At 40.9% G+C, this 12,890-nt stretch overlaps 1 protein-coding gene across 5 annotated transcripts in view; it reads right to left on the reverse strand.

Moving 5' to 3' along the window:
• LOC139757756 (retinol dehydrogenase 12-like) overlaps positions 1-12,890 on the reverse strand; it is a 146,758-nt gene that overhangs the window by 111,653 nt on the left and 22,215 nt on the right. For all 5 annotated transcript variants that reach the window (XM_071678529.1, XM_071678528.1, XM_071678527.1 and 2 more), the window contains one exon: positions 6,446-6,550. In XM_071678529.1, the coding sequence (XP_071534630.1) occupies positions 6,446-6,550 (105 nt within the window). The remainder of the gene's footprint in view (positions 1-6,445; positions 6,551-12,890) is intronic.

Raw genomic sequence — 12,890 nt, forward strand, 5'->3', positions numbered from 1 at the left:
CTTGAGAGACAGTATGGTTTCAGGGAAAGGAAATTATATGCAAAAAACCTCAAAGTTCTGTAAGAGAGTGTTCTCAGTCTTCGACAAAAGAAAAGGCTGGGGTGCATTGTTTGTATCTGGATTCTTAGAAAGTAACAATACTTGACTGCACGGAAGGCTGACTGAGAAGCTGGACCACCAGGCAGCAATAAGGGGAATACTCCTTCCATGGACAGAAAATTATATCAGCAGAATGGAAAAGAGGATGCATGTTGGAGGTAACCAGCAAAGTGCCAAAAGATTCTGTTCTGGGACTATCACTATTCTTGATCTCTGTAAATGAATTGCCAGAAGGTATGGACTCTTATCTAAATGTTTGCAGATGATGCAAAGGTCATAAGGAAAATGAAAAGCAAGGAGGATTACATCAACTTAAAAGGAAACCTAACCAAACTCCAAAGTTGGTCTGATACATGGTTGATGAAATTTAAACCAAGCAAATGTAAGGTAATGAGGTTAGGACAGGGTGACAAAAGACCACAATATTAACATCTAGCAGGAAATAAGCTTCAGGATTCTGTGTGAGGCCTTGCGAGTTGCTATCGTCTCTCACCTGACACCAGAGTCACACAGAAGGAGTATATTTAAGGAATTATGGATATAAGTACCTGCTGACAAATGGATAAGGAAATATTTAGCAAACTGATCATATCTTATGTAAGACCAAAGCTACAATATACTTCTCAACTTTAGTCACTGCACCTAAAGATGCACTCAGAGTTAATAGAGAAGGTCATGAGGAGGACAACCAGGATGGTACCAGAGTTTAGAAAGCTGATTTATAGGGAGAGATTAAAGGCTTTAAATTTGCCCAAACTGAAAGAGAATAGTGAGTGGTGACCTTATCACAACCAATAAGGTTTTAAAACAGACTGATGACATAGACCAGGGCTATTCAATTGGTTGTCCGCAAGCCAAATCCGGCACTTCAGTGGTTTTTCATTGGCCCTTTAAAAGACTTAGAAGAATTAAATAAATTAATCATATCTATCTATCTATCTATCTAAGTCCTTATGAAATTTTACATAAATAAATTTTTCATCATGACTAGCTGTATTATTTAGCTGAATGAAACATGTGATCAGTTGAAATAATCAGTGTAGAGAAAAAGAAAATGGAGGTAAAATAAATGTATGGCCCTTTCACTAATTTGTTTCATAATCTGGCCCTACTCCTAAAGTAATTGAATAGCCATGAAATAAACAATTAACAAGTCTTCATGAGATGTAAGGATAAAGCAACCACAGGGTGTAACATAAATTCTGGCATGAAACTTATTAAAAAAGATGTAAAGAAGTACTTTTATAGAGTGGTGGATATGACAAAAGATGACTGCAGCCATGGTTAACGCAGACAGCATACAAAAATTTAAGAAGTTTTATGACAGAGAAGAAATTACAGAAGATGGGCCCCATAAGTGTAAAACTCCTTCCCTACACATCAAAACAAGTAGAATACTTATGAACTGAATAAATAGAATACTTATAAACTGAATATAAATAAAAATATTTATTTATTCATTTTTATCAATTTTGCTTTGTCGCCGTCTCCCGCGCTAGCAAGGTAGCGCAAGGAAACAGACGAAAGAAATGGCCCAACCCACCCACATACACATGTATATACATACATGTATATACATGTATATACATGTATACATGTATATACATACATGTCCACACACGCAAATATACATACCTATACATCTCAATGTACACATATATATACACACAAAGACATATACATATATACACATGTACATAATTCATACTGTCTGCCTTTATTCATTCCCATCGCCACCCCGCCATACATGGAATAACAACCCCTCCCACCTCATGTGTGCAAGGTAGCACTAGGAAAACACACCAAAGGCCCCATTTGTTCACACTCAGTCTCTAGCTGTCATGTAATAATGCACCGAAACCACAGTTCCCTTTCCACATCCAGGCCCCACACAACTTTCCATGGTTTACCCCAGATGCTTCACATGACCTGGTTCAATCTACTGACAGCACATCGACCCTGGTATACCACATCGTTCCAATTCACTCTATTCCTTGCCCGCCTTTCACCCTCCTGCATGTTCAGGCCCTGATCACTCAAAATCTTTTTCACTCCATCTTTCCACCTCCAAATTGGTCTCCCACTTCTCCTCGTTCCCTCCACCTCTGACACATATATCCGCTTGGTCAATCTTTCCTCACTCATTCTCTCCATGTGACCAAACCATTTCAAAACACCCTCTTCTGCTCTCTCAACCATACTCTTTTTATTACCACACATATCTCTTACCCTTACATTTCTTACTCGATCAAACCATCTCACACCACATATTGTCCTCAAACATCTCATTTCCAGAAAATCCACCCTCCTGAGCACAACTCTATCCATAGCCCACGCCTCGCAACTATACAACATTGTTGGAACCACTATTCCTTCAAACATACCCATTTTTGCTTTCGGAGATAATGTTCTCGACTTCCAAACATTCTTCAAGGCTCCCAGAATTTTCGCCCCCTCCCCCACCCTATGATTCACTTCCGCTTCCATGGTTCCATCCACTGCTAGATCCACTCCCAGATATCTAAAACACTTCACTTCCTCCAGTTTTTCTCCATTCAAACTTACCTCCCAAATGACTTGACCCTCAATCCTGCTGTATTTAATAACCTTGCTCTTATTCACATTTACTCTTAACTTTCTTCTTTCACACACTTTACCAAACTCAGTCACCAGCTTTTGCAGTTTCTCACATGAATCAGCCACCAGCGCTGTATCATCAGCGAACCACAACTGACTCACTTCCCAAGCTCTCTCATCCACAACAGAGTGCATACTTGCCCCTCTTTCCAAAACTCTTGCATACACCTCCCTAACAACACCATCCATAAACAAATTAAACAACCATGGAGACATCACACACCCCAGCCGCAAACCTACATTCACTGAGACCCAATCACTTTCCTCTCTTCCTACACGTAAACATGCCTTACATCCTCGATAAAAACTTTTCACTGCTTCTAACAACTTGCCTCCCATACCATATATTCTTAGTACCTTCCACAGAGCATCTCTATCAATTCTATCATATGCCTTCTCCAGATCCATAAATGCCACACACAAATCCATTTGCTTTTCTAAGTATTTCTCATATACAATCTTCAAAGCAAACACCTCATCCACACATTCTCTACCACTTCTGAAACCACACTGCTCTTCCCCAATCTGATGCTCTGCACATGCCTTCACCCTCTCAATCAATACCCTCCCATATAATTTACCAGGAATACTCAACAAACTTATACCTCTGTAATTTGAGCACTCACTCTTATCCCCTTTGCCTTTGTACAATGGCACTCTGCAAGCATTCCGCCAATCCTCAGGCACCTCACCATGAATTATAAATACATTAAATAACCTTACCAACCAGTCAACAATACAGTCACCACCTTTTTTGATAAATTCCACTGCAATACCATCCAAACCTGCTGCCTTGCTGGCTTTCATCTTCCACAAAGCTTTTACTACCTCTTCTCTGTTTACCAAATCATTTTCCCTAACTCTCTCACTTTGCACACCACCTCGACCAAAACACCCTATATCTGCCACTCTATCATCAAACACATTCAACAAACCTTCAAAATACTCACTCCATATCCTTCTCACATCACCACTACTTGTTATCACCTCCCCATTAGCCCCTTCACTGAAGTTCCTATTTGCTCCCTTGTCTTATGCACTTTATTTACCTCCTTCCAAAACATCTTTTTATTCTCCCTAAAATTTAATGGTACTCTCTCACCCCAACTCTCGTTTGCCCTCTTATTCACCTCTTGCACCTTTCTCTTGACCTCCTGCCTCTTTCTTTTATACATCTCCCACTCATTTGCATTTTTCCCCTGCAAAAATTGTCCAAATGTCTCTCTCTTCTCTTTCACTAATAATCTTACTTCTTCATCCCACCACTCGCTACCCTTTCTAATCTGCCCACCTCCCATGCTTCTCATGCCACAAGCATCTTTTGCGCAAGCCATCACTGCTTCCCTAAATACATCCCATTCCTCCCCCACTCCCCTTACCTCCTTTGTTCTCACCTTTTTCCATTCTGTACTCAGTCTCTCCTGGCAGTTCCTCACACAAGTCTCCTTCCCAAGCTCACTTACTCTCACCACTCTCTTCACCCCAACATTCTCTCTTCTTTTCTGAAAACCCATACAAATCTTCACCTTTGCCTCCACAAGATAATGATCAGACATCCCTCCAGTTGCACCTCTCAGCACATTAACATCCAAAAGTCTCTCTTTCTCGCGCCTATCAATTAACAGGTAATCCAATAACGCTCTCTGGCCATCTCTCCTACTTACATACGTATACTTATGTATATCATGCTTTTTAAACCAGGTATTCCCAATCACCAGTCCTTTCTCAGCACACAAACCCACAAGCTCTTCACCATTTCCATTTACAACACTGAACACGCCATGTATACCAATTATTCCCTCAACTGCCACATTACTCACCTTTGCACTCAAATCACCCATCACTATAATCCAGTCTTGTGTGCATCAAAACCACTAACACACTCATTCAGCTGCTCCCAAAACACTTGCCTCTCATGATCTTTCTTCTCATGCCCAGGTGCATATGCACTAATAATCACCCATCTCTCTCCATCAACTTTCAGTTTTACCCATATCAATCTAGAATTTACTTTCTTACACTCTATCACATACTCCCACAACTCCTGTTTCAGGAGTAGTGCTACTCCTTCCCTTGCTCTTGTCCTCTCACTAAACCCTGACTTTACTCCCAAGACATCGTCAAACCACTCTTCCCCTTTACCCTTGAGCTTCGTTTCACTCAGAGCCAAAACATCCAGGTTCCTCTACTCAAACATACTACCTATCTCTCCTTTTTTCTCATCTTGGTTGCATCCACACACATTTAGACACCCCAATCTGAGCCTTCGAGGAGGATGAGCACTCACCGCGTGACTCCTTCTTCTGTTTCCCCTTTTAGAAAGTCAAAATACAAGGAGGGGAGGGTTTCTGGCCCCCCCGCTCCGTCCCCTTTAGTCGCCTTCTACGACACGTGAGGAATGCGTGGGAAGTATTCTTTCTCCCCTATCCCCAGGGATAATAATATTGCCTACAATGAAAAAGCTTATCCTTATAAAACCTTGAAACATTCTTTTGGGTTTCTGAAATTTCCAGATTTCTGGTGTTTGGATTTTGATGTGTGCTAACCTTTGTTGCCTTCTGCCAGTAGCCTGTTAAGGGTGAGGTACTAAAGGCTAAGAAGTGGCACTGGAGTTCACTAGTTATGAAGACTAATGCTGCGGCCACCCCTTAAGAGAGTTCCAGAATGGAACAGTCGTCAGAGATATAGACAGCAGCTAATTTTTTTACTGTCTTTTGTGTAACTAAGCCATAAAAGGGAATAATAATTGATCAACTATATGGCACTATATGGTTGGAGGTTATGGAAAACCTTAACAATGATGTTTATGTCTCAGAAACATTATGTAGAAGCTCCTAAAATCACTGCACAAAAGTTGCCCTCTGCCAGTGGCCTGTTAAAGGTGAGGTACAAAAGGCAAAGAAGTGGCACTCGAATTCACCAGTTATGGAAACTCTTTTCCCATGGTCACCCCCTTGAGGAATTCCTAAAGTGGACAGGCATCAGAGATATAAACAGAGATAAGTATATAGCAACGACTAACATCATTTACAAAAGCTATAGTGTCTCTTTCTTACCATGTACTGGGTATGAAAAAAAGGGACCATATATGAATCACAGATAGCAAAACAGTTGGAATTTCTATTTTGAATTATCAACAAAACATGCTCCCATGTAGCCCATTGTCATCACTCAGATAAAGGCACAAATTGTTAACTCTGAACATCAATAACGAGTCTAATGTTGACATTACTATACTCTGCAGGCAGGAATAATGAATCTCAAGTTTTATTCACAACTGTGAGAGATATATCACAAACATTAGTAGACTAAGTCCAGAATAAATAGTGGTGTTCAAGGATACAACGAAATAACAGTGAAAGAAGAAAAACTAATTGAAAAAATTTAGCTTTGACTGAAGCAAAGGGCATCCTTACCGAATCAGCAACAATCAAGAATGACAAGAACATGGAGGAACAAGGCAAGATAATGTTAAGGATAGAACAAAGAGGTATAATTTTATTTTCTTAGTAAATACCACATGAAAAGCATATTTCTTCTAGGCAAGGAGACCATGGCATTTTCCTACCAACATAAGTCATGGCTTTATAAAAGTGCTTATTTGAATCACAAGTGAGGATTTACTCAAAATGGTCTTAACAAACACAACTAATCCTAATATGCTTTTAGTATATCAATATTTTCATGTGACTCTTATGATAAATCTTACCAAGGTAGTTTGTCTGGTATGTAATCTCAATGTTGTCACATGTTAGACCTGGAGGATGATGGAAGACAGCTGCATTGTTCACCAGAACATCCAGTTTCTGTTCCCCTTAGCATGAAAAAATGAATTGTGTGGATAAAGTTTGGGACTTGATTAATGGGCATAATTCTGTAAGATTTACATTGCTATGAAAGTGACAAAAGGCATATGAAATTTATATATTCATTATTTATTATACTTAGTTGCTGTCTCCCGCATTAGCGAGGTAGCACAAGGAAACAGACAAAAGAATGGCCCAACCCACCCACACACACATGTACATACATAAAAGCCCACACATGCACATATGTCTCTCTCTTACCCTTCCATTACTTGATCAAACAACCTCACACCACATATTGTCCTCACACATGTATTTGATACTTGAATGCTGTTTCCTGTGTCAGCAAGGTAGCACCTGGGAACAGACATACACACATATACACATATACATATACCCATTCATACTTACACACGCACACACACATGCGACAAAGCAAAATAAAAAAAAAAGATATATATATATATATATATATATGTGTATATATATATATATATATATATATATATATATATATATATATATATATATATATATATATATATATATATATTTTTTTTTTTTTTTTTTAAACTTTGTCGCTGTAATTTGAGTGAGTGCTCAAATTACAGAGGTATAAGTTTGTTGAGTATTCCTGGCAAATTATATGGGAGGGTATTGATTGAGAGGGTGAAGGCATGTACAGAGCATCAGATTGGGGAAGAGCAGTGTGGTTTCAGAAGTGGTAGAGGATGTGTGGATCAGGTGCTTGCTTTGAAGAATGTATGTGAGAAATACTTAGAAAAGCAAATGGATTTGTATGTAGCATTTATGGATCTGGAGAAGGCATATGATAGAGTTGATAGAGATGCTCTGTGGAAGGTATTAAGAATATATGGTGTGGGAGGAAAGTTGTTAAAAGCAGTGAAAAGTTTTTATCGAGGATGTAAGGCATGTGTACGTGTAGGAAGAGAGGAAAGTGATTGGTTCTCAGTGAATGTAGGTTTGCGGCAGGGGTGTGTGATGTCTCCATGGTTGTTTAATTTGTTTATGGATGGGGTTGTTAGGGAGGTGAATGCAAGAGTTTTGGAAAGAGGGGCAAGTATGAAGTCTGTTGGGGATGAGAGAGCTTGGGAAGTGAGTCAGTTGTTGTTCGCTGATGATACAGTGCTGGTGGCTGATTCATGTGAGAAACTGCAGAAGCTGGTGACTGAGTTTGGTAAAGTGTGTGAAAGAAGAAAGTTAAGAGTAAATGAAATGTGAATAAGAGCAAGGTTATTTGGTACAGTAGGGCTGAGGGTCAATTCAATTGGGAGGTGAGTTTGAATGGAGAAAAACTGGAGGAAGTGAAGTGTTTTAGATATCTGGGAGTGGATCTGGCAGCGGATGGAACCAAGCGGAAGTGGATCATAGGGTGGGGGAGGGGGCGAAAATTCTGGGAGCCTTGAAGAATGTGTGGAAGTCGAGAACATTATCTCGGAAAGCAAAAATGGGTATGTTTGAAGGAATAGTGGTTCCAACAATGTTGTATGGTTGCGAGGCGTGGACTATGGATAGAGTTGTGCGCAGGAGGATGGATGTGCTGGAAATGAGATGTTTGAGGACAATGTGTGGTGTGAGGTGGTTTGATCGAGTAAGTAACGTAAGGGTAAGAGAGATGTGTGGAAATAAAAAGAGTGTGGTTGAGAGAGCAGAAGAGGGTGTTTTGAAATAGTTTGGTCACATGGAGAGGATGAGTGAGGAAAGATTGACCAAGAGGATATATGTGTCGGAGGTGGAGGGAACGAGGAGAAGAGGGAGACCAAATTGGAGGTGGAAAGATGGAGTGAAAAAGATTTTGTGTGATCGGGGCCTGAACATGCAGGAGGGTGAAAGGAGGGCAAAGAATAGAGTGAATTGGAGCGATGTGGTATACCGGGGTTGACGTGCTGTCAGTGGATTGAATCAAGGCATGTGTATGGGGGTGGGTTGGGCCATTTCTTTCGTCTGTTTCCTTGCGCTACCTCGCAAACGCGGGAGACAGCGGCAAAAGAAAAAAAAAAAAAAAAAAAATATATATATATATATATATATATATATATATATTTCTTCTTCTTTCAAACTATTCGCCATTTCCCGCATTAGTGAGGTAGCGTTAAGAACAGAGGACTGGGCCTTGAGGGAATACCCTCACCTGCCCCAATTCTCTGTTCCTTATTTTGGAAAACTAAAAAAAAAACAAGAGGGGAGGATTTCCAGCCCCCCGCTCCCTCCCCTTTTAGTCGCCTTCTACGACACGCAGGGAATACGTGGGAAGTATTCTTTCTCCCCTATCCCCAGGGATAATATATATATATATATATATATATATATATATATATATATATATATATATATATATATATATATATTTGCGGAAGATGAAAGCCAGCAAGGCAGCAGGTTTGGATGGTATTGCAGTGGAATTTATTAAAAAAGGGGGTGACTGTATTGTTGACTGGTTGGTAAGGTTATTTAATGTATGTATGACTCATGGTGAGGTGCCTGAGGATTGGCAGAATGCGTGCATAGTGCCATTGTACAAAGGCAAAGGGGATAAGAGTGAGTGCTCAAATTACAGAGGTATAAGTTTGTTGAGTATTCCTGGTAAATTATATGGGAGGGTATTGATTGAGAGGGTGAAGGCATGTACAGAGCATCAGATTGGGGAAGAGCAGTGTGGTTTCAGAAGTGGTAGAGGATGTGTGGATCAGGTGTTTGCTTTGAAGAATGTATGTGAGAAATACTTAGAAAAGCAAATGGATTTGTATGTAGCATTTATGGATCTGGAGAAGGCATATGATAGAGTTGATAGAGATGCTCTGTGGAAGGTATCAAGAATATATGGTGTGGGAGGCAAGTTGTTAGAAGCAGTGAAAAGTTTTTATCGAGGATTTAAGGCATGTGTACGCGTAGGAAGAGAGGAAAGTGATTGGTTTTCAGTGAATGTAGGTTTGCGGCAGGGGTATGTGATGTCTCCATGGTTGTTTAATTTGTTTATGGATGGGGTTGTTAGGGAGGTGAATGCAAGAGTTTTGGAAAGAGGGGCAAGTATGAAGTCTGTTGTGGATGAGAGAGCTTGGGAAGTGAGTCAGTTGTTGTTCGCTGATGATACAGCGCTGGTGGCTGATTCATGTGAGAAACTGCAGAAGCTGGTGACTGAGTTTGGTAAAGTGTGTGAAAGAAGAAAGTTAAGAGTAAATGTGAATAAGAGCAAGGTTATTAGGTACAGTAGGGTTGAGGGTCAAGTCAATTGGGAGGTAAGTTTGAATGGAGAAAAACTGGAGGAAGTAAAGTGTTTTAGATATCTGGGAGTGGATCTGGCAGCGGATGGAACCATGGAAGCGGAAGTGAATCATAGGGTGAGGGAGGGGGCGAAAATCCTGGGAGCCTTGAAGAATGTGTGGAAGTCGAGAACATTATCTCGGAAAGCAAAAATGGGTATGTTTGAAGGAATAGTGGTTCCAACAATGTTGTATGGTTGCGAGGTGTGGGCTATGGATAGAGTTGTGTGCAGGAGGGTGGATGTGCTGGAAATGAGATGTTTGAGGACAATGTGTGGTGTGAGGTGCTTTGATCGAGTAAGTAATGTAAGGGTAAGAGAGATGTGTGAAAATAATAAGAGTGTGGTTGAGAGAGCAGAAGAGGGTGTTTTGAAATGGTTTGGGCACATGGAGAGAATGAGTGAAGAAAGATTGACCAAGAGGATATATGTGTCGGAGGTGGAGGGAACGAGGAGAAGTGGGAGACCAAATTGGAGGTGGAAAGATGGAGTGAAAAAGATTTTGTGTGATCGGGGCCTGAACATGCAGGAGGGTGAAAGGAGGGCAAGGAATAGAGTGAATTGGATCGATGTGGTATACCGGGGTTGACATGCTGTCAGTGGATTGAATCAGGGCATGTGAAGGGTCTGGGGTAAACCATGGAAAGTTGTGTGGGGCTGGATGTGGAAAGGGAGCTGTGGTTTCAGGCATTATTGCGTGCCAGCTAGAGACTGAGTGTGAACGAATGGGGCCTTTGTTGTCTTTTCCTAGTGCTACCTCGCACACATGAGGGGGGAGGGGAAAGGTATTCCATGTGTGGCGAGGTGGCGATGGGAGTGAATGGAGGCAGACTGTGAATTGTGTGTATGGGTATATATGCATGTGTCTGTGTATGTATATATATGTGTACATTGAGATGTATAGGTATGTATATTTGCATGTGTGGACGTGTGTGTGTATACATTGTGTATGGGGGTGGGTTGGGCCACTTCTTTCGTCTGTTTCCTTGCGCTACCTTGCAAACGCGGGAGACAGCAACAAAGCAAAATAAATAAATATATAATAAATAAATATATATATATATATATATATATATATATATATATATATATATATATATATATATATATATATATATATTTATTTATATTTTTTATTATACTTTGTTGCTGTCTCCCGCGTTTGCGAGGTAGCGCAAGGAAACAGACGAAAGAAATGGCCCAACCCCCCCCCATACACATGTATATACATACGTCCACACACGCAAATATACATACCTACACAGCTTTCCATGGTTTACCCCAGACGCTTCACATGCCTTGATTCAATCCACTGACAGCACGTCAACCCCGGTATACCACATCGCTCCAATTCACTCTATTCCTTGCCCTCCTTTCACCCTCCTGCATGTTCAAGCCCCGATCACACAAAATCTTTTTCACTCCATCTTTCCACCTCCAATTTGGTCTCCCTCTTCTCCTCGTTCCCTCCACCTCCGACACATATATCCTCTTGGTCAATCTTTCCTCACTCATTCTCTCCATGTGCCCAAAGCATTTCAAAACACCCTCTTCTGCTCTCTCAACCACACTCTTTTTATTTCCACACATCTCTCTTACCCTTACGTTACTTACTCGATCAAACCACCTCACACCACACATTGTCCTCAAACATCTCATTTTCAGCACATCCATCCTCCTGCGCACAACTCTATCTATAGCCCACGCCTCGCAACCATACAACATTGTTGGAACCACTATTCCTTCAAACATACCCATTTTTGCTTTCCGAGATAATGTTCTCGACTTCCACACATTCTTCAAGGCCCCCAGAATTTTCGCCCCCTCCCCCACCCTATGATCCACTTCCGCTTCCATGGTTCCATCCGCTGCCAGATCCACTCCCAGATATCTAAAACACTTCACTTCCTCCAGTTTTTCTCCATTCAAACTCACCTCCCAATTGACTTGACCCTCAACCCTACTGTACCTAATAACCTTGCTCTTATTCACATTTACTCTTAACTATCTTCTTCCACACACTTTACCAAACTCAGTCACCAGCTTCTGCAGTTTCTCACATGAATCAGCCACCAGCGCTGTATCATCAGCGAACAACAACTGACTCACTTCCCAAGCTCTCTCATCCCCAACAGACTTCATACTTGCCCCTCTTTCCAAAACTCTTGCATTTACCTCCCTAACAACCCCATCCATAAACAAATTAACAGCCATGGAGACATCACACACCCCTGCCGCAAACCTACATTCACTGAGAACCAATCACTTTCCTCTCTTCCTACACGTACACATGCCTTACATCCTCGATAAAAACTTTTCATTGCTTCTAACAACTTTCCTCCCACACCATATATTCTTAATACCTTCCACAGAGCATCTCTATCAACTCTATCATATGCCTTCTCCAGATCCATAAATGCTACATACAAATCCATTTGCTTTTCTAAGTATTTCTCACATACATTCTTCAAAGCATACACCTGATCCACACATCCTCTACCACTTCTGAAACCACACTGCTCTTCCCCAATATGATGCTCTGTACATGCCTTCACCCTCTCAATCAATACCCTCCCATATAATTTACCAGGAATACTCAACAAACTTATACCTCTGTAATTTGAGCACTCACTCTTATCCCCTTTGCCTTTGTACAATGGCACTATGCACGCATTCCGCCAATCCTCAGGCACCTCACCATGAGTCATACATACATTAAATAACCTTACCAACCAGTCAACAATACAGTCACCCCCTTTTTTAATAAATTCCACTGCAATACCATCCAAACCTGCTGCCTTGCCGACTTTCATCTTCCGTAAAGCTTTCACTACCTCTTCTCTGTTTACCAAATCATTTTCCCTAACCCTCTCACTTTGCACACCACCTCGACCAAAACACCCTATATCTGCCACTCTATCATCAATCACATTCAACAAACCTTCAAAATACTCACTCCAACTCCTTCTCACATCACCACTACTTGTTATCACCTCCCCATTTGTGTATATATATATGTATATGCTTTGTTGCTGTCTCCTGCGTTAGTGAGGTAGCGCAAGGAAACA

The sequence above is a fragment of the Panulirus ornatus genome, chromosome 28, assembly GCF_036320965.1.
Source record: "Panulirus ornatus isolate Po-2019 chromosome 28, ASM3632096v1, whole genome shotgun sequence".
NCBI lineage: Eukaryota > Metazoa > Arthropoda > Malacostraca > Decapoda > Palinuridae > Panulirus > Panulirus ornatus.